This window comes from Dromiciops gliroides, chromosome 5 (genome assembly GCF_019393635.1).
Source record: "Dromiciops gliroides isolate mDroGli1 chromosome 5, mDroGli1.pri, whole genome shotgun sequence".
Classification (NCBI taxonomy): domain Eukaryota; kingdom Metazoa; phylum Chordata; class Mammalia; order Microbiotheria; family Microbiotheriidae; genus Dromiciops; species Dromiciops gliroides.
The window spans coordinates 267,332,377-267,358,730 of NC_057865.1; the positions used below are offsets into that span (position 1 = coordinate 267,332,377).

Below are 26,354 nucleotides of genomic sequence, written 5' to 3' on the forward strand. Positions count from 1 at the left end.
AAGTCCGATTATGATAACAAACCGTGGATAAATATTGAAAGTGTATGTGTGTTTTTTAAATCAATTTTCATTTATTGAATAATTAGCTTTAAATCATACATATTGTAAATTAATGTGAATACTTAAGTATAAAAAATGTTACATATTTTCTATTGAAATTTGCTCAACCTGTAAGTTTGATACATTTTATATATGTCTATGCCGACGTCATGTATTTTGAAATTTTTTTTTTCATTTCATCTGTTTGTGGTTTATTTTAACTTATAACAAATTTCCAAATGCAAATTTGCAAACAATACAGGGCTTTTTCTATGCTAGCACATTAATCACAATTCTTTTGCTGTTAGCACAGGGCATTGCCTGAGCCATGAATTTGGCTTAGACAAGGCTACCAATTGGCAGACGAGGTAGACACATGTACGCCTGAGGAGTTTTACTCAAATTGATGGGGTTTCCGTCCAGACGAATGTCCTCCAAAGCCTTGCGTACATAGGTCAAGTTCTTAATGTTGCAGAAAGTATCTTCGTGCATCTCCAGAATGTTGTTGTTCTACAAGGGAGGATACAACCAACCATGTTATAAACTCAATTTTTGTCCTCATCTTTGACAATGTAGTGCTTGTCTCAATTTCCCTTGCTTCTCAAGAAACCATGGTGATTGGGGCACCTAGATGGCACAGTGGATAAAGCACTGGCCCTGGATTCAGGAGGACCTGAGTTCAAATCCAGTTTAAGCCACTTGATACTTACTAGCTGTATGACCCTTAATCCTTATAGACCCACAAAATCACCCAAAATCCTTGAATTTCAGTTTCTTCATCTGCTGAATGGAAGGTAGATGATCTAGCTAATTTCTCCAAGTACTAACATTCTATCATTCTATGAAACAGTAAGATGCTATGGGGCAAAGGAATACGGGGTTTGTGGTCAGCAACCCTGTGTTCAACTCCCAACCCTGTAACTCTCTACATCTGTTACCTTGGTCAAGTGGTAGACTCTTTGGGCCTCAGTTTCCTTAACTGTAAAATAAGGAAACTGGGCTGAATGGCCTCTAAGGTACCTTCTTGACCTAAAACCATGGTCCTATGACATACAGACAGAATTTCTCTGTTATATCAATGCTATCTTGTTGTTATGCCATTTTAAATGTGTCCATTTTTGTTATTATGGGCGTAAATGGAGTCTTATTGCCCACATATCTAATAAATATGATAGGAAGTAATTATGAGGGGAGTGTGACAACCTGTGGGTTAGAAATTCCCCACACTCAAAATGAAGGAATGATTTATTTGATCATGCCTTAAGCCAAAATATTTGTTTTAGATGAGCATGTCTGTTATTCACTTGAGAGGAAACAAATCTTTATTTAGTATCTGTTGGGTCAGTTAACATTTTGGAAAATGTGTTTCTAGTGATTCTCCCAAAGGCAAAGTCATGCCTAACCAAAGAAAGGATGACCCCAAATCTTACCATTATGTCAGTTTGTGAAAAAGGAGGTGGGGATTTCTTTACACAAACAGCTATGGATGGGACTGCTTCTTGCCCTTCCCTCAAAAAGGAAAAGGGATGAGGAGTGAGTGTGAATTCTTGTACAAAACATGAAATGGCATCCTAAAATTGGAATTTATTTTCTAGAAGCAAAATAACAAAATGAAATTGTAAGTTAGAATAATCTCACTGTGTGGCCTCAGCCAAGTCATTTCCCTTCTCTGGGCCTCAGGGTTTTTTGGTTTTTTTTTACATTTGTAAAATATCATGGTTGAACCAGATAGCTTCTGACATCCCTTCTACCTCTAGATCTAAAAAACTGTGGTCCTATGATCTCCTTACCTGTCCCTAAAAGTGAATATCCTTCCCTATTTGACTACCCTACCCAGTGCTGATACAGTTGTTTTGCATGTTTTCCTTCAGAGAAATGTGTCAAATAACAATGGTAGATATAGAGGGACAAATTTATAAGGCTTTAAAGTGTTACTGGAAGTTAACAGATGGACAGAACAACTGTTATGATAACTTCTAGTTTTCAGAATGAAAAGAAGTAGAATCATAGATTTAGAGTTCAAGGGAGCTTTTGTTCATTCAAACACCTTGCTTTTGTCTAATGTAACAAGATAACTATGAGTCTTCTGACTCATAAGTCAAGAGAAAAGAAAAATATAGCATTTCATTCTACCAAATCATCATGGGAAGATTAATATATGAATAAATAAGTCACTTTGCCATCTGTTTTCTCTCTGAAATGGGACATCATTCTTTGTCCCATCTATTTTCTTGCTAAAAGCCTACCTGAAGATGGAGAGCTCGGAGGTTTGCAGGCAGTGGTAGTGGGATGTGGTCCAAGTTATTATCCGTAATGTAAAGATGATGGAGATCATACATATCCTATTAGAAAATTATAGACAGGAATTTGGTGAAAAGTGAGAGCTATTATAATTTGACTTTTACTCTCATTCCTCATTAAATCCTTTAAGAAGCAAAAAACCAAAACAATGTACACTGCAAATACAAGTATGTCTTAGACTGAGAATTATGGCTAACAGTTACAGCAGCGATAAGGTGGCTTTTTATAGTCAGTGTTCATTTCAGATAAGCCCAGCACTGCCTAGGTGCTTTTTTTTAATTAAAATTAAATTTTTATGTATGTATGTATGTATGTATGTATGTATGTATGTATGTATGTATCTATCTATCTATCTATCTATCTATCTATCTATCTATCTATCTATCTATCTATCTATCTATCTATCTATCTACCTCTATCTACCTACCTACCTACCTACCTACCTACCTATCTATCTATCTATCTATCTATCTATCTATCTATCTATCTATCTATCTATCTATCTATCTATCTAATATCTATCTATTTATTGGCTAGGTGCTTCTTGATGATGATCACAACAATTGTTTCCCAAGACTTTCAGGAAGACCTCCTTCTTTGAATGTTTACTTTTCTGAAATTGGGGGAGACACATAGTTCTTCTTTCTTAAAAAAGAATAAAACAAAACATCTATAGGTTATTTTATTTTTCCAAAAGATGTTTTTAAGCTAGATAATATATGAGAAAAAGGAGAGGAAAGAGAAAAGGAGAAGAGAGAGGAGGGGAGGGAAGTAGGGACATGGAGATTGGAGAGGAGAAGAGAAGGGAGGGGAAGAGCATGGGAAATGAAGAGAGAGACAAACGGAGACAGAGACAGAGACAGAGAGAGACAGACAGAAATAGAGACAGCGATTCTAAGCTTACTTTAAATGCTTCTTGTTTTATCCCTTTCCGGCCCAGCCTATTGTTGCTGATGTCGATGAATGTCAGTGTGGACGGTAACTCTGGGAGCTGCCTGATTCTGTTGTCACGAAGGACAAGTTCCCGAAGCTGGGGCAGTTCTCTGAAAGCATCTTCATCAATCTCAGATATTAAATTGGATGTCAAATCAATCCTTTTTAAATCACCTACAAGAGAAAGTGAATAGAAAATATCCGTGCATATTCTCCCTTTTTTTGCCTCTATAAAAACAAAGAAGAATTCGAGAGATTATGATTGTTCTTAGAGATGGGCAATTAGTGAATTTAGCCTTCTGTCTCTAATGAGCTATCATTCAAATGCTATACTGTTTTCTGCAATATTTAGGCTTCCCTCTGGTATTATACATATTTATGCAATTATAAGAACATTTAATTTCAGCAAAGAAATGGGCCTGCTATCTTTTAAAATAGCCCATTTATTCTTTCATATATTGCGTGAATATCCTTGGGCACTGCTCTTCAAAGGAGCCTTTTCTCAGCAATCCTCTGACAGTCAAATTTGCAGAAAGCAAAATCTCTCAACAAAAACATTTCATGACCACAAAAATGCCTTCTTGTTAGTTTGAAGAACTAAACAACAGCAACAAAAACAACAAAAATGACAAAAATAATCTATTGGAAGGCATTCAGTATGGTGACTACAAGATTTACAGGAGAGTGTTGCCAAGAGGTACACAGGTGGGCAAACATGGCTGGGCTACAATCTGCATCCTCCTGGAGGCTGTCGCCCATGAAGGAAATTACAGATGCATCCAAGAATCAAAGGTGTTTTGAAGGAAGATCATCAGTTCAGGTTTGACCTTGGCAATTGTGGTATGTAGAGGTTGGCCATACACACACACACACGTATGCGCACACACATATATGAACACATACACATGTGCACATACACACAACACACACATACACATGCTTATGCGTTTATATGTATAGAATGAATATGAATATATGTATATGCATGCATATATGCATGCATATATGCATATGTATGCATATATGTACACATAATTCTATACCCATATTATATTATAGTATATTTTCTTTCTTTCTTTCTTTCTTTCTTTCTTTCTTTCTTTCTTTCTTTCTTTCTTTCTTTCTTTCTTTCTTTCTTTCTTTCTTCCTTCCTTCCTTCCTTCCTTCCTTCCTTCCTTCCTTCCTTCCTTCCTTCCTTCCTTCCTTCCTTCCTTCCTTCCTTCCTTCCTTCCTTCCTATCTCTCTCTCTCTCTCTCTTTCTATCTATCTATCTATCTATCTATCTATCTATCTATCTATCTATCTATCTATCTATCTATCTATCTATCTATCTATCTATCTTCTATGTCACTGGGCCCAGTGAATAGAGTGCTGGGCCTGGAATCAGGAAGACCTGAGTTCAAATCTAGCCCCAGGCACTTAATAGCTATGTGACCTTGGGCAAGTCACTTAACCCTGTTTGCCTCAGTGTCTTCACCCATAAAATGATTTGGAGAAGGAAATTGCAAATCACTCCAGTATTTCTGCCAAGAAAACCCCAAGTGAGTTTACAAAGAATTGGAAATGACTGAACAACAACAATCTACAATTCACATATGATTTCATTATACCATTAATATATCATGCAACTCTCTAAGAATATTGGTTTTTGTCTCTTATTCCCAAAGAGGGCCATGACATTGGGGTGATGTCATGACTTGCACTGAATTGCATTTAAGTGAGACAGGGCTGTGCAAGATCATCAACCTCACTCCTCCAGAGCCATCTGGCTCCAGTGGCAAGATATATATCAGGACTACTGGAGATAGCCCTGGATGCTTAAGGCAACTGGGGTTAAGTGACTTGCCCAGGGTCACACAGCTAGTAAGTGTCCAAGGTGAGATTCGAACTTGGGTCCTCCTATATTCAGGACCAGTGCTCTATCAACTGCACCACCTAGCTGCCCCCTCTAAAAGTATAAATTGCTGAGCAAGTGCTCATCTCCATTGTTACAGGCTGAGCCTGGAGTCAAGAAAAACTGAGTTCAAACCTGGCCTAGCTGTGTGACCCTGAAAAAGTCATTTAATTCCTATTTTCCTCAGTTTTACCATCTGTAAAATGAAGATAACAAAAGCACCTTCCCCCCAGGTGTTCTTTGGTTGTTGAGGATCAAATGAGATAATACTTGTAAAGAGATTGGCACAGTACTTGACATGTGGTTAACATTATACAATATTTCCCTCTCCACCCCGAGCCAACACAACACTAAAATCACAAATCTCGTACAAAACAGAGAGAGCAAAAACAGCAGCAGCAAGTTAAAGGAAATGGGAACTTCGGTCCAACATCCTTACTTACTCAGGTGCGCAAAGTCATTTTTGTTGATCTTTTTAATTCTATTAAATCGGGAATAGAAATAGGCTGTGTTCTTGGGCAGAGGAGGGACACTATCAAGTTCATGGTCATCACAGTAGACTGTGGTGCTCATACAGGTGCACAGCAGGCAGGTGGGAAAGTCTGAAAAGAGAAAGAAATACAAGGAAGGCAAGTAAATTTTATTATATACACACACATGTATACATATATATACATACACATATACATATGTGTATGTGTGTGTGTGTGTGTGTGTGTGTGTGTGTGTGTGTGTAGTGGGGCAATGAAGGTTAAGTGACTTGTCCAGGGTCACACAGCTAATAAGTGTCAAGTGTCTGAGGCTGAATTTGAACTCAGGTTCTCTTGAATCCAAGGTCAGTGCTTTATCCACTGTGCCACCTAGCTGCCCAAATGCAAGTACTTTTAAAAAATTCTAAGGAAGAATGGGATGGTGTGACATATTGTTACAAGATATAAATAGCTGCACATCTTTGTAGATTTTATCTTTTTTTTTTTATAAAGTCTAGTGTTTAATTTTTTTTTTCGGGGCAATTTGGGTTAAGTGACTTGCCCACAGTCACACAGCTAGTAAGTATTAAGTGTCTGAGGCTGGATTTGGACTCAGGTACTCCTGAATCCAGGGCCGGTGCTTTATCTGTGTTTAAATTTTTTAAAAGGCAAGATCAAAGCATGTTAGAACCAGAAAGGGGTCATCCAGTCCAGTGGTCCTTATATCTTCTGGTCTCAGGACCTTGTAATACTCTCAGAATATTTTCTTTCCATACTTGATGCAGTGGCAAAATTCTGTATTTTGTATCAAAAGATAGTCAGGGGGCAGCTAGATGGCGCAGTGGATAAAGCACTGGCCTTGGATTCAGGAGGACCTGAGTTCAAATCCAACCTCAGACACTTGACACTAGCTGTGTGACCCTGGGCAAGTCGCTTAACCCTCACTGCCCTGCAGAAAACAAAAACAAAAACAAAACAAAAAGATAGAATACAGTTTCCCTTCTAACTGTCACAATCCCTATATGACCTTAGATACTTCTCTGGGCCTTAGTTTCCTCATCTGTAAGATAAGGGGATAAAGAAAATGACCTCTCATATCCCTTCTAAGACAAAATCTATGATTAGATGATTTCTAGAATCCTTCACAATAAGAAAAACAAAAGGGCTAAACTCATCCTGGTAAAGTTGATACGCAAAACTATGTGAAAGCCTTTGTTCCATCTCAGAGATCTAAATCCCAAATACTATGAGGAAAGATGAGAGGCAGCCATGGCAAAGGGAATAGAGGGGCTTTGGAGTCAGGCTGAGCTGGGGCTCTGATGCATACAGGGTGGATGACCTTGGTAAGTCATTTAACCAGTGCCTCAGTGGTCCAAGCAGCTTTCTCAGGCTCTTAAATTGCAAAACACTTGCTGAGCTGTATTGGAAGATGGTGGTTCCTTGCTGGCATTTCCTTACACTAATGAAATCACATATGGGCAATTAATCCATGAATGAATGAATGAATAAACAAAGAATAAATGAACAAGCAAATAAATAATAGATGAATAAATGAATGATTTATAAATGAATGGATAGCTAAGTAAATGAACAAATAAATGAAAGAATAGATAAATGGATAAAGAATAGATAAATAATATATAAATAATAAAAATTAAAAAGGATAAAGAATAGAAAGGATGGATGAAAAATGAATGAATAAGTAAGTGAAGCGATCAATCCATAATGAGGGATGTCTAATGGAAGATAAATAGCTCTATTGAAAGTCATGGCATCAGGGCAGCTAGGTGGCACAGTGGATAGAGCCCCGGCTCTGGAGTCAGGAGTACCTGAGTTCAAATTCGGCCTCAGACATTTGACACTTACTAGCTCTGTGACCCTGGGCAAGTCACTTAACCCTAATTGCCTCCCCCCCCCCAAAAAAAGTCATGGGAACATCTATCTAAATCTGAAAGGAACATCAGAGAACATCTAGTTATCTCCCTTATTTTACATCTGAGGAAACTGAGGCCCATGGTTGAGAGACCTAGTAAATTATCAGAAGCAAGATTACTAACATTTTAGAGACAAATTACCTATTTGAAAAAAATATCATTCTCATCTCTTGCTTCTCTTCTCTATTCTGAAACTCTTACCCTATTCTTCTTTCCTCTAGAACTCAAGACCTCTAGCATCAGTGGGGGCTAATGTGATGTAATCTAGAAGTTGGCTCCATCTACCAACCTTCATTGGTTTGAGGACCAAGGACACCAATGAAATCTGGCCCATGTGGGGAGGAACCATCAATCAGTTTGGCTGTAGATTCTTCCTCCTCTGGCTCCTGGGGCAGCGGTGGTGGGCTGGGAAGCTCCCTATTCCCAGAAGGCATCACAGTCACGATTTCAATCTGAGGGGAAACAGAGGGGTGAGTGCCCACCCTTCATCATTCAGAATCATCAGCATCATAGACATCCATGTCTCACTTGTAGCCACAAGAGGGCGCCCTTGCCCTGGGGTTCTGGGTGATTCCACCAGAAATAATTCTCTTAGAATCATTTTTTTACTCAATTTATTTTCATTATTGAACTTTAATATTTTCTCCCCTAAAAACAACTTCCTTGTTTTCTTCTAATTGTCCCTCAGTGGAAAATGCTGTATTATATTTTATATATACATAGGTATAGACACACATACATATATACATATATATGTGCGTGTGTATATACATATACATACACACATGTATGTGTGTGTGTGTGTGTGTGTGTGTGTGTGTGTGTGTATATAATATTGACTTGAAATCAGGGAAACCTTATGTTTCAAACCTGATTATGACCCATCCATATTAGCTGGGAGACTCTAGTCAAGTCACTGAGCTATAATTTCTTTATCTATGAAATGAGAATAATAATGTTTGTGTAAGATAGCTCAAATAGTTGTTCAGAATGAAATTTTTTGTTTTGTTTTGTTTTGTTTTTTGGTGAGGCAATTGGGGTTAAGTGACTTGCCCAGGGTCCCACAGCTAGTAAGTGTCAAGCGTCTGAGGCCGGATTTGAACTCAGGTACTCCTGATTCCAGGACCGGTGCTCTATCCACTGCGCCACCTAGCTGCCCCAGAATGAGATTTTAAATTAGAGACAAAGCAATTTACAAGCTTTGAAATATGATTTAAGTATACATTATTATGTTTTTGATGACTACTGTACAAGTCACAGGGATGTTATGTGCAAAGTGCTTCATAAATGTTAAGGTATTCTATCTTAGAGATAACATGGAGTGGTAGATAGAGTTCAAGACCTGTCTTATGGAAGACCTGGATTCAAATTCCCCCTCTGACATTTTTTGGTTGTGTGATCATGACTGATCCAGTTCACTAAGTGTACAAATCTATAAAAAGAGAATGATAATACCTAGAATAAAAATACGTTGGCTTGGGAGTTCTATTTTGAGATCCAAATAAGACAGTGCATCCAACTGTCAGTAATTATATATAAATGTGAGTTTCTGCTTCTCTTTCTCTTTTTTACAGTATATGCGTTTCTTTGATCCATCCCTTCTATTTCTTGCTAAACAGTGGCATTTCCTTTTAAAAGACTTTTTATGGGGGTACAGGGTAAGGGAAATACCTTTTCTTCCTGCATAAAACTTCTATACAATCAATACTCTTAATACTTATTGAAGAGAGAATGACACTAGTTAGCAATAGAAAATAAACATAAATATTAAATGATAAATAACAAAATAAATGATAAATTAAATAATAATTAAATAATGAATAATAAGTATATAATAATAACATTTGTATAGTGGGTTTTTTTGTTTATAAAGTATAGGTTTCATTTGACCCACATAACAGCTCTGGGAGGTATTACTATCCCCATTTTACAGATGAGAAAAGAGGTGATGAGGCTAAGAGGTGAATGACTTGCCCAGAATCACAGAGCTAGTCAGAGGCAGGCTTTCATCTTAGGTGTTCCCAACAACAGGACATTGTGTATGCCTTAAGGATCTCCTGACCTCAAATTAATACATACATATACACACAAACATACATACAGAGAAAGGGACAGAGAGGGGAGAGAGAGAGAGAAATTAAGAAAAGTCTCCAGCAGAAGGTGGGATCATTTATATGGGTATGTATATGGGCATATGTATGTATGTGGCAGGGGCAATATTCGAACCCAGATCCTTTGAGTCCAAATCCTCCCCTATGCCACAGATGCATAACATTTTTAGGTCACATAACCCATGGTATAAGGAGCAGCATGACCTGTTAGAATGTCCTTAGATCTTTTCTCATTATAAAGATCTATCTATCTATCTATCTATCTATCTATCTATCTATCTATCTATCTATCTATCTATCTATCTATCTATCTATCTATCCATCTTCCTTCCTTCCTTCCTTCCTTCCTTCCTTCCTTCCTTCCTTCCTTCCTTCCTTCCTTCCTTCCTTCCTTCCTTCCTTCCTTCCTTCCTTCCTTCCTTCCTTTCTCTTTCTTTCTTTCTTTCTTTCTTTCTTTCTTTCTTTCTTTCTTTCTTTCTTTCTTTCTTTCTTTCTTTCTTTCTTTCTTCTTCATCATCATCATCATCATCTCTGCATTTCAGCTCTGGGCATTTTGTCCAGCTGTCGCCCATGACTGGAACAATCTTGCAAAATCTCCCTCCTCTGCTCTCACTACTGACTTCCCTGCCTTACTTTAAGTCCCAACTAAAATCTCTCCTTCTACAGGAAGCTCTCCCCAACTTCTCTTAATTCCAGTGCTTTCCCTCTGTTAGTTCCTATTTATCCTGTGTACATGTATATGATGTATATCTGTGTATGTACATGTGTATGTGCGTGTACATGTGTATGTATATATGTGCATGCAAATATGTATGTGCATGTATGTGTGTATGTTAGTACATGTATGTGTACATGTGTATTTGTGTGTGTATGTGTGTTGCATATGCATATGTTTATACACACAAAGTTATATAAATAGTTTACTATATATAAATAAGTCGCAAAAAGTAAACTTTAAATAGGTAATATGGTATTTATATAGTATATAATATGGTAAAGATATAGTAAATATACTATAGTTGATATAGCATAAATACTATAGATAGTAAAACATAAATAGTGATATATATGTGTGTATGGATATGTATATGTATCTATGTTTGTATGGTTTACTTTTATATATTGTTTGTGTGTAGTCTACCCATTTTTATTGTATGCTCCTTGAGGGCAGGGACTGTCTTTGGCTGCTTTTTGTATCCCCTGTACTTATTGTTTTTTGTTTTTTTGTTTTTTTGCAGGCAATGGGGGTTAAGTGATTTGCCCAGGGTCACACAGCTAGCAAGTGTCAAGTATCTGAGTCCGGATTTGAACTCAGGTCCTCCTGAATCCAGGGCTGGTGCTTTAACCACTGTGCCATCTAGCTTCCCCTTCCCCTGTACTTATTACAGTGCCTGGCACGGTGATTAACCTCTCATTACCAGAGTAATTCTCTAAGACAACAAATTGCCAAGGAAGTGGTAATCTGTATAAATAGAGGCAGTTTCCTTATCAGGAGTTCCATACATAATGAAATCAAAAGTCTGGTAAAACAAACACACAAATAAAAAGGTGAGAAGAAATCCTTATTGAGTATGAAGATTACAATCTGTAAGCCTCAAAAATGGACAGGCTAGTTCAGATGATAAAGGGGCTGCTAGAACTCTGGATCTGCATTCAGGATGAATGCTTATTGATTGATAATTAATACTAATAATAGCAGTAAGCATTTATAGACCTCTTTAAGATCTTGCAAAGAGCTTTGCAAATATTTTCTCATTTGATCCTTACAACAATCCTGAGAAGTAGATGCTATTATGGGGGTACCTTAGAGGGTGTAGTGGATAGAGCACTGGGTTTGGGATTAAGAAGACCTGGGTTCAAATTCAGTCTCAGAAACTTCCTAGCTTTGTGACCTTGGGCAAGACACTTAACCTCTGTTTGCCACTGGAGAGGGCAATGGCAAGCTTCTCCAGTGTCTGCCAAGAAAACCCCATGGATAGAGGTCCACAGTGGACATGGCTGAACAACAACAAGAACAAAAGATGTTTATACTCTCTCTCTCTCTCTCTCTCTCTCTCTCTCTCTCTCTCTCTCTCTCTCTCTCTCTCTCTCTCTCTCTCTCTCTCTCTCTTGCAGGGCAATGAGGGTTAAGTAACTTACCCAGGGTCATACAGTTAGTAAGCGTCAAGTGTCTGAGTTCAAATCCTCCTGAATCCAGGGCCAGTGCTCCATCCACTGCGCCACCTAGCTGCCCCAAGATGCTATTACTTATTCCCCTTTTAAAGGCTGACTGAGATGAAGTGATTTTTCCAGGATCACACAACCAGTAAGTATCTGAGATGAATTTTGAATTTGGGTCTTCCTGGATGGAGGTCCAGAGCTCTATCTGCTCTCTTACCATTTGAGTTAGCCCATCCATTTCTATGGATTGTAGATCATTCACATTCAGTGTGGATTTGTCCTTATTGTTTTTGTTTGTTTGTTTGTTTTTACCAGACTTGAGATTCCTAATGTATGGAACTCCTGATAAGGAAACTTATTTATGAAGAATAGCACCTCCTTTGCAATTTCTTGTCTTAGAGAATTGCTCTGAACACTAAGAGACTAAGGTCAAGGTCATTGATTTGCCCAAGGTCACATAGATGGTTCTGTCTTCACTATACTACAGTTGTTACCTTAAGAAACAGATAAAAAATGTCACTTCTGATAAAAAGTAATCTCAAAATGAAGATCATCATTTCCTGTATATTGAATGCCCTTTCCCTGTTGACTGTAGAAACATCAGTCAGCTTAAGCACAACTGATTATTTAATTATCAGTATCAGCATTTACACTTCAGAAATCAGTAAACAGGACAAATCAGGGCTTGGTTTATTATTTTCTTGATTGTCTAGATGGAAGAAAGTGGTAGATAAAATGTCAATAACTCTGGTTAAATTTAAGAGTGTGTCGGCAGCTAGGTGGCGCAGTGAATAGAGCATTGGCCCTGAAGTCAGGAGGACCTGAGTTCAAATCTAGCCTCAGACACTTAACACTAACTAGGTGTGTGACCCTGGGCAAGTCACTTAACCCCAATTGCCTCATGGAAAAAAAAAAAAAGAGTGTGTTGTGTGTACGTTTTTTCCCCTATGATTGCCATGCAATTCCCCAAGCTTGAACTCAAGTCTATGCTGATTTTATAAGGCTGGGGATGGTATGGTATGCATATGTGCATAAAGGTCTAAGCCTATGAAGGGGGAAAAATAAGGAGGAGAAATTATACTCTTCTTCATGCCACTGTGTTAAATTAATTTTCTTCATAGGTGATTGGAATTATGGGATGGTGGTATTGATTGGCAAATGGGAAGGCAGATTAAGTTACTAACTCAGGAGGCAGAAGCCTCAAATTTGAGTTCTTGTTGCCCTACTTACTAGCTATGAAACCTTGTTTAGGCCTCATTTTTTTTTCACTTGTAAGATGGGGCTAAGTGTAATTTTAAGTCCTTTAAACCTTTTTTCTAAAGTTTAAAACTGCAGTAAGATTTTTCAGGATCCTTGTACATAATTCATTAACCAGATCAGAACTGACGAAGTCCTACATAGAGCTTTGTAGAAATTGTTGGTGGCATTCCTTATGCATTGTTTATTTCAAATCCAAAGCACCTCAGAGGAAAAATCGCACAGTGTGTGAGGCTACATTGTGCAGCCTTCAAAGGCTGTTTAAAAAGGAATGAGGCTAGAAATAATCTGGTAAAACTGGAAGTGGGTGAACTCCCTTTTTACAGAGAAACAGACTGTTTCCATCTGTGGGGGTCTGTGAGTCAGATTAAGGAGGACTAAGAGTTGGGAAGAAACCAAAAGGAGGCAGAGGCCACAGAGGAAATTGAGACAGATGTGCTCTGGAATGGATGGAACCTAAAGAGAGAAGCACATTCCTGAGTCACTAGCTTGTGTCTCTAGGACTGTAGTGGGGGAAAGTATTTACAGATCCTCATGAAAGAAAATAGTCTTTTCATTGGTTTGGTACAAAAGCTGTATAGCCTCACTTGCCATCTGATAAAATCAGGGAAATTAGGGATGACGTCCTCAACTGTAGAGATACATAGAAAGATGATAGATAGATAGCCAGACAGACAGACAGATAGATAGTCAGATAGACAGATAGATAGACAGATAGACAGATAGATAGATAGATAGATAGATAGATAGATAGATAGATAGATAGATAGATAGATAGACAGACAGAAAGATAGATAGATAGATAGACAGACAGACAGACAGATAGATAGACAGATAGATAGATAGATGAATGGATAGATATATAGTTTGATGGATGGATAGGCAGATAAATGGAAAGATAGTTTGATGGATAGATGGATGGATAGATAGATATAGATATATGTATGTATATATATGTATAGGTATGTATGTATTCACTGCATAATAACTTAGAACAACTTTAAAAATTTAAAACTTTACCTTAAAATAAACCTTAGGAAATGAAGTTATTTTAATACCATAGGGCATTAGCCTAAAATTAATGAACTTAGGGCAGCTGGGTGGTGCAGTGGATAGAGCACCGGTCCTGGAGTCAGGAGTACCTGAGTTCAAATCCGGCCTCAGACACTTAACACTTACTAGCTGTGTGACCCTGGGCAAGTCATTTAACCCCAATTGCTTCACTAAAAAACAAATAATAAATTAAAATTAATGAACTTAGAAAGTCACGGAACAATTTATTTCCAGAAATCAAATATTTGATTTAGATTTCTGCCTCATTCCCAATTTTTGGCAACTTATTGTATTATTAAATATGAGTTTGAGTTGAAATTATCCAGCAACACCTGAGACGGCATAGCATAGCATATAAACTGGATGTGTGGTAAAGGCATCTGAGCTGGAATCACATCTGTAAAAGAAGGAAGGATCTCCGGTCCTTTCCAGAGGTACACTCCAACCTTTTGACACTGACTAGAGATGATTGTTACATTCTCAGCCTTAGCATTTACACTTTGCAAACTGGCAAACAATGAATGCCAATCAGGGTTTGGCATATTGTTTTGTCGATGGTTTCAACTTAAGAAAGTGATAGGGAAAATGTTAATAATGCAGATAAAACTTAAAAGTAAGTCCTTCATTTTAGGAGAGATGCATGGGGAGAAACTTGAAGGCAGCAGAACCACCAGGATGTGGGGATGAGGACCTCGTCCCCTCACTCCAGGACAGGTTCAATAACTTGCTCCTGGGCCTGCTTGCCTCAAGTGGTAGAAGTGTTAGAGTTAAGTTCCTAATAATAAGTAAGTTTTTAAATAAGTTAATAATAATATTTTAAACTAGTATTAGATTGTAAATCAAAAGACTTGTGTTCTTATTAAGTTCCTGATAATAAATAATATCTATTTATATATTATACAATATAATTATATATAAATATAATTCATATCATATCAGTTTGTCATATCATGTCATATCACATCACATCACATCACATCACATCACATCACATCACATCACATCACCATATGTGATGTTCCTTTCCACAGAACTGAATTGAAGGACATAGCACTTGTGTAGGCTTTCAGCATTTCTTGAAGAAGCAAATGAAAAATAAACTAATTTATCTTCGGATAATACACTTCAAAATTGAATGATAACTCTTCATCTAGTTCAAAGATCATAGGATTAGGGATTTAGAGCTGGAAAGGGCTTTAGGAACCTTTAAGTTGACGCCTCACATTTTATAAAAAAGACACTGAGTCCTAGGGAGATAACTGATGTACCCAGGGACCCACAGCTACTATCTAAAGCAGGATTGGAACCCAGGTCTTTCTCACACCAACTACTCTTTTCCAAAGAGTTTTTCAGAATCTTAGAGGTGGAAGACACCTCATGAACCATCTAGTTAGTCTAATCCTTTCCTGAAAAGAAAAATCTCTTTTACAACCTGTCTAGAACATATCCATCAAACCTTTCTTGAAGATGCCCAGTGAAAGGCAGAAGGTGACTCATCACATTCACATAGCCCCAGTGCTTAGGGATTCCTTTTGTTACCCCTCAGCTCTGTCAGGTGTTTACCTGTGTAACCTTGGACAAATCACCTAATTTCTCTTGAAGATTAGGATTCCTCTTCTGCAAAATGAAAACATTGAACCAGATGACTTCTGTATCCCTTTCTAGCTCTTGACCTGTAATCCTGACAAATTTGAATCCACTTTATAAAACTTCTACCCTTTTCCCCTTTTTCTGCTTTCTAGAGTCAAATAGAACAAGTCTCATTGAATTTCTGGATGAGAGACTTTAAAACACCAGAAGGTGGGGCAGCTAGGTGGCACAGTGGATAGAGCACCCGTCCTGGATTCAGGAGTACCTGAGTTCAAATCCGGCCTCAGACACTTGACACTTATTAGCTGTGTGACCCTGGGCAAGTCACTTAACCCTCATTGCCCAGAAAAAAAAAAATATATATATATATATATATATATATATATATATAAACACCAGAAGGTGCCTGTTATGTCTCACTTAAGAAGTCTTCTCTTCTTTGGGCTGAACATTCTCAGTGCCTTCAACTAATCTTCATGTGGCATATACCTGAGGACATCTACTTCCCAGTTACATGGTTCTTTCTACATTCATTAATTCATCTATCTATCTATCTATCTATCTATCTATCTATCTATCTATCTATCTATCTATCTATCTATCTACCTACCTACCTATCTACCTATCTATTATCTATCTTCCTATCTATCCATTTATATATTTATCCATCTATCTCTATTTATCCATTCATCTACCAATCTATATCTATCCACCTATATCTATACCACCCATCTATACCTATCATTCTATCTATATTCATCCATTCATCTATCCACTCCCATCTATCTTTCTATCCATCTATCTACCTATATATATTTATCCATTTATCTACCTATCATCTATCTATATTTATATATTCATCCATCTTTCCATCCATCCATCTACCTATCTACCTATCTCTATCAATACATTCTGCCTAGCACTACCTATCCATTTATCTGTACCTTTGAATCCATCCAAATATCTATCCATCTTTTATCTACCTGTTTATATCTATTTCTCTATATCTATCAATCCATCTCCCTATCTATCCATTTTCTATCTATCCATCTACCTATCTATGTATATATATCCATCCATACATTTATCCATCTATCTATTCTGTCATTTGTTTATTCATTTATTGATTCATACATTTATTTACTTATTTGGCTATTTGTCTTGTGTTTATTTATTTTGGAAAGGGAGAAAAATCATTCAGATCTTGTTTTCTTGTTGTTATTTTAGTTCCTCCAAGCAAACAAGTTACACATCAGAGAGTATCAAAATATGTGCCATATTTGCATCCCTGATTAGATGACTCAGATACAGCTAGAGCTTTCTGATTGCAGTGAGACAATTATAACACCAGTAAATAACATTCACTGCAGCAATTCATGGAATTAATATGTATCTGCACTTTGCCAAATGCATATTTCAGAAATAGCTGTGCCTTCTAAGCACTTCACTCTGTGATTAGCATGGGGTGTTTCCCCCCTTAACTCTATGGGAGAAACAAAGAGGAAGCATCTCATTGAATCGCATCTGAGTGTGCTCAAAACCAGAAAAGCTGATGCTGTCTCTAGAGAAAATTAATTAGATCATGACAAACAGGACACTTGCTGCTAGAAGCACAAATTCATAGAAGTAAGAAGTTCATTGAAGATGGACCTATGGGATGCAGGATAAGATCTGCAAGGCCATATTAGAGCACTTTGGAGCACACACTGATAACAGACCACCTTCATATAATACTTTGCCAAGTGAATGGCACAAAACAATCCAGCACAGGAGGGAGTAAAAGTATGATTATCTCCATTTTACAGATAAAGAAAACAAGGCTCAGAGATGATAGGCAACTTGTCCATGGTCAGACAGCATCAGAGCTGGGACTCAATGTAGGTTGTCTGATTTAAAATCCAGGTTCTTTCCATTACACTATACCATGATGCATGCCCTGATTTTTGTCCTAACACAGAAAAGGAACAGAGTTTTACCTCCCTCCTCTTTTTTCCATTATCCCCATCTTATTATCTCTATTTGACCTTTAGGAAATAGTAAAGATCTATCTTATTATCTCTAAAGCAAGTTCATCTCAGGACAAGATCTAAACATAGCAGTAAGATTGGAAATAAAAATAAGTTAGTCCCAGCACTCAATGAGAGCTATCAAATATTGATTTATATATTGATAGACATTAGAATGTATGAACAAAAGCATAGATGTGGGAAACAGTAGATATGGAATGTAGAAGTATAAACAGATAATAGCAAATAATCTAACTAGATGATATATTGAGTACATGGAAGGTCAAATTTGGAGGTAAAGATGCAAAGATAGAATAGTGTCCATTTTTAGTTAGCCTTGAATGCCTGGATAAGTAGTTAGAGCTTTGTTCATTAAGCAACAGGGTGATAGTAAAGGGTTTTGAATAAAAAAGAGGGAAATGACTAAATATAAACATAAAATAGATAAATCTGCTTGGGTAGGACAAAATAGATTGAAGAGTGGAAGAAAATTGATATGGGAAGATATGGAGGCAGTTCAGTGGAGCAGTGGATAGAGCAACAGGCCTGAAGTGAGGAAGACTCATCTTCCTGAGTTTAAATCCAGCCTCAGACTCTTCTAGCTTTATGACCCTGGGCAAGTCACTTAACCCTGTTTGTCACAGTTTCCTCCTCTGTAAATTGAGGTGGAGAAGGAAATGGAAAACCAGCATCTTTGCCAAGAAAACTCCAAATGGGGTCATGAAGAGTCAGCTATGACTGAAAAATGAAACACCATCATTTGGAGGCTATTACCTTTGCCCAGGCAATTGATATAATGAAGGTGTGTGATGAGGTGATAGAAATGGGAACAGAGAGCCATGGACTGCATTAGAATGTTGATGTAGCAGGATAGAATTTGATAACTGATTTAACATGAAATATGAGGGAGAGGAGTCAAAGAAAAGCCCAAGGCTTTGAACACTGACAGAAACTGGCTGAATCAGGAGCATGTTTGTAAAGAACTGAATAATTAGCTATGCTTGCTTTGAATATGTTATATTCAGTGGATCCAGGAAAGGTCCAGGTATAGAAACCCTGTAGGTACTTGGAGGAAACAAGAAAGCTCAAGACTGAATATTTGGATTAGAAATGACAATTAATGGAAGTGTGACATTAGCAAGGGAGAGAGTCTTAACAGATAAGAGGACCCAGGACAGAGCCTTGGCAACATTCACTTACAGGGTTTAGAAAAGTATCTAAAGCCATTGAAAGAGACACAATTTTACAGGGGAAAAAAGATAAGATTACCAGATTACATAAATGCTATGTTGCTAAAAGAGAAAATATCCAGGACAAGTGAGTGCCAATGCTACAGAGAGGTTAATGGAGTTCAAGTATTGAAAAGGGAGCCATTGAATTGGAGGATCAAAAGGTAACTGGTAGCTTTCAAGACAACAGTTTCAGCTGAGTGGTGGAGATGGAAGCCAGATATCAAGAGGCTGTTGAGTGATAGAGTGGAAGGAAATAGAAGCATCAAGTATAGGCAACATTTTCCAAATGTTTGGCCATGACCTGGAGGAGAGAAGGCTGCAAGATTGGAGTCAAAGAAAGACAAATCTTTTTTGTTTGTTTGTTTGTTTGTTTGTTTTAATCTATGAGATTAGCTGCACATGTTTGTGGAAAGATGGGGAGGCAGAGAGGAGGACTATTGGTGCCAGTTCTTTTATCTTTTTTGGTGAGGCAATTAGGGTTAAGTGACTTGCCCAGGGTCACACAGCTAGTAAGTGTCAAATGTCTGAGTCTGGATTTGAACTCAGGTCCTCCTGAATCCAGTGCCAGTGCTCTATCCACTGCACCACCCGGCTGCCCCTGGTGCCAGTTCTTGAAGAAGGCAAGAGGGGGTAATATTGGAGAGGCAAGTTGAGGGATGACCCTTCCTCTGAATTAGAAGGGAAAGGAGAGAGAATGAATGGCTGAGGATGCTGAAAAACATTGAAGAGTGGAAGATTCATGGATTGGAGAGAGTTCATCTCAGGTGACCACAGTCTTCTCAGTGAAATAGAAACCAAGTTGAAATCGACCAGTGAGGATTGGCTCCCTGATACCTGTATTCCTGATTAGAAGTCTAGCTTTTTATCCACATTGCCTCTTAGATACAGATCTAGATAGCGATGGTTTAGATTTTGATAATACAGATATAGAGGATAGAAAATAATATAATACCCCTCTGTCTCTCTGCCTCTTTCTCTCTGTCTTCTCTAAATTTGTGTCTCTATCTCTGTCTCTCTCCTTAGTAAAATATAATTAACCAAATTAAGATAGGAATAAAGGGAGCTTCAGAAACATAATTAATGAAAAATATGCACAGCTCATCCATATTCAGTCATCATCGATCTCAAGATGGTATGAAAAGGAAACCCTCAAAAGAGTAAATTTAGAACTAGTCTACTCTGTAGCTAGAACAAGTACATCATCCCACAGTGGGACCTCATGAATGATTAAGTTAATGATCTGGCATGTTCACTATCAGTGAGGGAATGATTTCATGTAGACCATTAGAAACTTATAACTCCAGGAGTCCAAGATTGTCCATTCTTTTCCTATTGGTTCTATTATTCCTATTGATGCCATTCATCTCACTGTGTGACACTTTTGATCAGCCCTTCCTTTTCTAGAAGAGAAAAACAATATTTGACAAAAGGAAAGGATACAGCTAGATGGAGGATAGCTGATTGATCAACAGACAGACTGACTTAAGGACATATAGATAGGCAGATAGAAAGATAGAAGATATGTTCATAAATAGACACAAATGCTTGCTAGACATATGAGAGCTAAGACAAATAGAGGATACATATTTGGATAGATAAATGATAGAGGATATATATATGTGTGTGTGTGTATGAGTGTGTGCATACATATATATACGTACATATACAGAGAGAGGTAATATCTACATACATAGATAAATGCTAGCTAGACAGATGAGAGATAAGACAGACAATAGACAGATAGATATATGTGCAGATAAATGATAGGGGAAATAGATGATACCTACATTGTTGTTGTTCAGGGGTTTTCTTGGCAAAGACACTGGAGAGGTTTGCTATTTCCTTCCACAGCTTGTTTAACAGATAAGGAAACTAAGGCAAACAGGCTTAAGTGACTTGCCCAGAGCTATTAAGTATCTAAGTCTGGATTCGAACTTATGTCTGCCTGACTCCGGGACTGGAGCTCTATCCACTGTGCCACCTAGCCACCTGGTATCCACATATATAGATAGATCAATGGCAGCTAGACAGATGATAGATAAGACACACAGATGATATGTAGTTGGACCGAGAGGGAGAGAGAGAGAGTTCTAAAATCTATAGATCTCTTCTCATATTCATGTTTTTAAATACATAAGAAAACATATAGGATTACAAAGGAAATCAATTATATTGAAATACAATGATGAAAATGTTTTTTTTTAACTCAAATTGTCAGATATCAGGTTAATAATGAAAAAAAAATGACAGGAACAATTCGTTTTAACTCATTTCCTAAAGCAAATATGTAGGAATTTTGCCCAAGACGGAACCTAAGAATACCAGAAGTAGAATGTTTGCTTGATTTTTGTGTGTTGTCAAATTAGCAGATCAGAGAAAGACAGAGAAACAGTGGTACAGACAGAGCCAAAGATTTTTTTTTAAGGACCATAGTGTTAAACTTAATTTTATAAACTTGTTTCTGAGCTATAGAGGAGTAGATGAGAAAAAACTAAATTAACAAGAATTCAAAACATGGTAACTTATTTTTTGCAGAAGCTGATATTTTAAAGCACAAATTCACTATCACTATAAAAATAATAAACCTAAATTTCTCTACCCTCAATCCTTTGATTTCTAAAAGTGACATTTCTCCACAAAAGCCATATGATTAGATGGAGTGTATTCAAGTCCATTTCTCTCTATCTCCGTTTCTTGTGGAACGTCACTATTTTGTTTCCTTATCCTTGTGTTTATTTTTCCCCTTTTGTTTATTGTTATTATCTTAGGGTGGCAGCATTCCATTTAAAATTATCAGATAAATGTTCTGATTCAGTTACTTTTCAGCTTGCTGGCAGCTCTACTCAAAGCCATGCCCTCAAGCTGTAGAGAAAATAGGGTTTCATATTTTGGCTCCTATAGAATTGAGCATCCACTCCAGATAGGATAATGTCAATTAATATTGTTTAGCATCCCTGACAAGGGGTTTTGATATGATATTCAATACTAGAATATTTGGTTTCCTAAGGGGGATGGATCATATTGTGACTTTGGTTGACTTTATTCTTTCAAACCAGATGGTCAATGGAGGCCATCATCATGATTTAAATTGTATATATAGATATACACACATATATAATATAAGTAATACACATATTATATGTGTGGGTTATAGTTGCTGCTACATACTGATAGTGTAGGGTAGACCCTTAAAATTCCTTGATGTTGCTATGGTTCTCTCTCTATAACTTTCTTTGCTCTTGCAACAAATATTTAAAGAAAATCATCTTTCTTTTGGCACTATCAGGGAAATGATTCACTTGTACTTAGGCCCCAAATGCACCAAATCTAAGCTCGTAGTTCCTAGAGATAGGAACAACAAATGGCATGTATCATTGAATTAAGATTTACAAAATACATCCAATGACCATTGCAATGATCCTATGAAGTGAGCACTAAGGGGATTATCACCTTCATTTCATATTGGAGGGAACTGAGGTTCAAAGACATCATTTGAATTCACAGTTCTAATATGTTTTCTCCTCCATTGGAATATGATTTCCTTGAGAGTAGGGACCATCTTATTTTTCTGTTTATATTCTTAGAGCTTAGCATAGTGCTCTGTATATAGTTAGTGTTTACTTAATAAATTCTTCCCTCCTCCCTCCCTTCCTCACTCCCTCCCTCCCTCCCTCCCTTCCTTCTGAGCTCTCAAATTCAGTTATTCTGATCCTGTAATTCTGTGAAATCCCCCCGCCCCAAAAGGTGAGGGAGTGATCCTATTAGAATGGATTATTTGGCAGCTGCTTTAAACATATATATATATATATATATTCATTAACTAAAAGTCATATAAACTGGAGAGTGGGCAGCACAGCTATGTGGTGCAGTGGATAGAGTGCTGGTCCTGGAGTCAGGAAGACCTGAGTTCATTATGACCTAAGATTCTACCTAGCTGTGTGACTGTGGGCAAGTCACTGTTTGCCTTACTTTCCTCATCTGTACAATGAACTGGAAAAGGAAATGGCAAACTCCTCTAGTAAATGAGGTAAAAAATAATCAGACACAAATGAAAAAATTCAACAACTATATATATATATATATATATATATATATATATATATATACATGCATATGTATGCATATTTTTATGTATGTATGTGAAGTTAAAGCTGGTGAAATTAGGTGAGGTAAGGTGAAGATGAGGTGAAATGAGCTTTGTCTGTCCACAAAGCAAATTTATAAGGTGAATTATAAAGTCCTATATTTTTACATATAAATGATAGTGTTAGTTAAAGTAATGGAAATAAATATAACTTTGGAAGAATATATATATATATATATATACATATATATACACACACACACATACATATATATATATATATAAAACCTCCATTTTACAGATGAAGAAACTGAGACCCAAAGAGGTAAATGACTTGACTAAGGTCATGTGGGCAGTCAGCATCAGAGATAAGATTTGAATGTAGGTCCTGTGACTCCATAATCATTTTTCTTTTCCTTCTTCCATCCTGCCTCCTCTGGTAGTACATTTTGAATTTATTTTTCACTCTAATAGAGTTAGTGTTAAAAAGGGATCTTGGAAATCATCCAGTTTAATTTTTCTCATTTTATAGGGGAAGAAATTGAGAATTTGCCCAAAGTTTGCCAAAGTAACTTGCCCAAAGTCACATCCAGAATATGTGGTAGAGGTGGCAGTTAGGTAGCACAGTGGATAAAGCACCAGTCCTGGATGAAGTAGGACCTGAGTTCAAATCCAACCTCAGACACTTGACACTTACTAGCTATGTGACCCTGGGCAAGTCACTTAACAGATTGCCTTGCCTCTCCTCCCTCCCCCACCCCAACAAAAAAGAATATGTGATAGATTCAGAATTTGAACTCAGGTCCAGAAGTCAGCATCCTTTCATGTGCATTAAGTTGCACCCTGATGCCATCTGTAAATGAACTTCTAAAGCTAGTACCCTTAGCTGCTCGTTATGACTTGCTGAAGATAGGGATGGGGGAAAAGGACTTGGACCTGCCATTTCATTATGTAATAAGGAATTCCTAGGAGAGCAAATTCCTTCTCCCATTGCTTATTGCCACCTACTCTGCAACTTACTGTCTCAGGGTATTGCCTAGAGCAACTTAGAGTCTTAGCTTGTTATATAGAACATTGAAAAGTAAAGAAACTTGGGGCAGCTAAGTGGTGCAGTGGATAGAGCACCAGCCCTGGATTCAGGAGACCCTGAGTTCAAATCCAGCCTCAAACACTTAACACTTACTAGCTGTATGACCCTGGGTAAGTCACTTAACCCCAATTGCCTCACCAAAAAAAAAAAAAAAAAAGTAAAGAAACTTGTCCAGGTTCATGTCAAAGATCAGTCTGGAACCTAAGGTTGACCTGGACTATCCACTATTCCACACTCCAGATAGTTGGGGGTGTTTTGCTTTTTTTTTTTTTATTTAAATTTTATTTTTTGTTTTGTTTTGCTTTTTTTTTTTTTGGTTGGTTGTTTGGTTTTTGTTTACATTAAACCAATTGGCCTTAAGTAGGTGAGGATAATGAAATCATATTCAACCTTAGCCTCTGTCCTCATCTGCACGTTAAGTGATCCTGATTAGTTATCTAAAGGAATGTGAACACGGTCACGCGGCAGTGCAAGCTGGATCTCATTTTCTGGTTTATCTTGGAAACAGTTGAGGTAAAAAAAAAATGCATTTGGCAAAATCTGTAGAACTGCTGAGGATCCAGACAAAGAGGCATTCAACGTGTATTAAGCCACGATATCAGAAGATTATGTCACCTTGCCCATCAGACCTTCTCCAAGAGCAGTGAGAAGTCACAAACGAGTCCTTGCTTATTATGCCAGTTGTGGAAACTATGATTTTAATTAATCGTCTCAGGGGTCAGGCATGGGTTAGTGGAAAGAGAGAAAAGGACTTGGAGTAAGAAGACCACTATTCTGCTGGTTCCAACGTTTACTAGCCATGTCCTCAATTTTCCTTTGGCTATGATCCTTTGTTCATTTTGCAACATCCCAATAGAATGTGAGCTTTTCCTTTTCTTCCTTAATTTTTTCTTAGTAGCTCAAGCCCCAAGTAAAGTGCCTACTGTACAGTTGTTGAATTGAATCACGCAATTTACCGGCTGTGGGCAAGTCACCCACCTCTTTCTTCATATGAGAAAAAGGAGATAACCATGCCAGCATTATCTTTCTTACCAAGTTATCAGAAAAGTGAAAAAAAAAACATACTTTAAAAATTGTCAGGTGATGTTAATCAATAAGTGACCGAAGCACCATTTATTGAGTGCTTACTCTGTACAAAATGCTGGAGTGTTCTATGAGAAAATCAGTACAGTCCCTGCTTTAAGGGGGAAGAAAACACACATAGGGAGTTTCTGCATCAAGTTATGTGAACTCTACTAGGCTAAAGAAAAAATTAATAATAATTTTGTGTTCTGCTAGAAGAAAAGATTAAAGACTTAAAAAGCTGATTATCACAAATGGATATTTATTAGATGTCATATAAGATCCTACGATTTATTGGTGAGTCTTGGTGGCATAATGGATAGAGCACAAGATTTGGATTCAAGGGACCTGGGTTCAAATCCTGCCTCAGATACTTACTAGCTATGTGACCACAGGCAAGTCACTTAATTTCTCTAAGCCTCAGTTTCCTCATCTGTAAGATGGAGCTCTTAGCTCCCTGAGTTATTTTGAGGATCAAATGAAATGACTTATAGCAAATGTTTTTCAAACTTTAAAGTGCTTTATGTGATTAGCTATTATTACTTAAAAGTGTATTTTGAGGGCAGCTAGGTGGCTCAGTGGATAAAGCACCAGCCCTGGATTCAGAAGGACCTGAGTTCAAATCAGACCTCAGACACTTGACACTTACTAGCTGTGTGACCTTGGGCAAGTCACTTAACCCTCATTGCCCTTAAAAAAAAAGTGTATTTTGTCTTCTGATAGAAGGTAAGGTCCTCAAAGACTAGAACTGTTTCATTTATTTTTTTACATCCCTGCCATGTAGCACAGTGCCTGCCACACAGGCGATATTTAATAAGTGCATATTGATTGATTGACCAATGGAATATTTATATAAATTTCTGGTAGACCCAGTGGTCTACTGGACAGAATTTTGTACCTAGAGTCAGGAAAATCTGTGTTTAGCTCCTGCCTCAGATATTTATTTGATGTATGACCCTGGGCAAGTCACTCAACTTCCCTCTACCTCATTTTCCTCATCTGTAAGATATTTGGTAATAATAATACATCTCACAGACTTGTTACAAGGCCCAAATGTGATAATTTTTTTAGAGAATTACCTTGTACAAATACAAGTACTCTATAAGTGACTGCTATAATCATTATTATTGCTGTTATT

At 37.4% G+C, this 26,354-nt stretch overlaps 1 protein-coding gene across 1 annotated transcript in view; it reads right to left on the reverse strand.

Annotated features, from left to right (window-relative positions):
- Window positions 1-331: 331 nt before the first annotated feature.
- Window positions 332-26,354, reverse strand: part of EPYC (epiphycan) — a 32,576-nt gene continuing 6,553 nt past the window's right edge. Inside the window, exons 2-6 of the mRNA XM_043969166.1 lie at window positions 7,861-8,023; window positions 5,611-5,769; window positions 3,245-3,447; window positions 2,286-2,381; window positions 332-549 (exon numbers count right to left, since the gene is read on the reverse strand). Coding sequence (XP_043825101.1) covers window positions 379-549; window positions 2,286-2,381; window positions 3,245-3,447; window positions 5,611-5,769; window positions 7,861-8,023 — 792 coding nt within the window. The 3' untranslated portion in view covers window positions 332-378. The remainder of the gene's footprint in view (window positions 550-2,285; window positions 2,382-3,244; window positions 3,448-5,610; window positions 5,770-7,860; window positions 8,024-26,354) is intronic.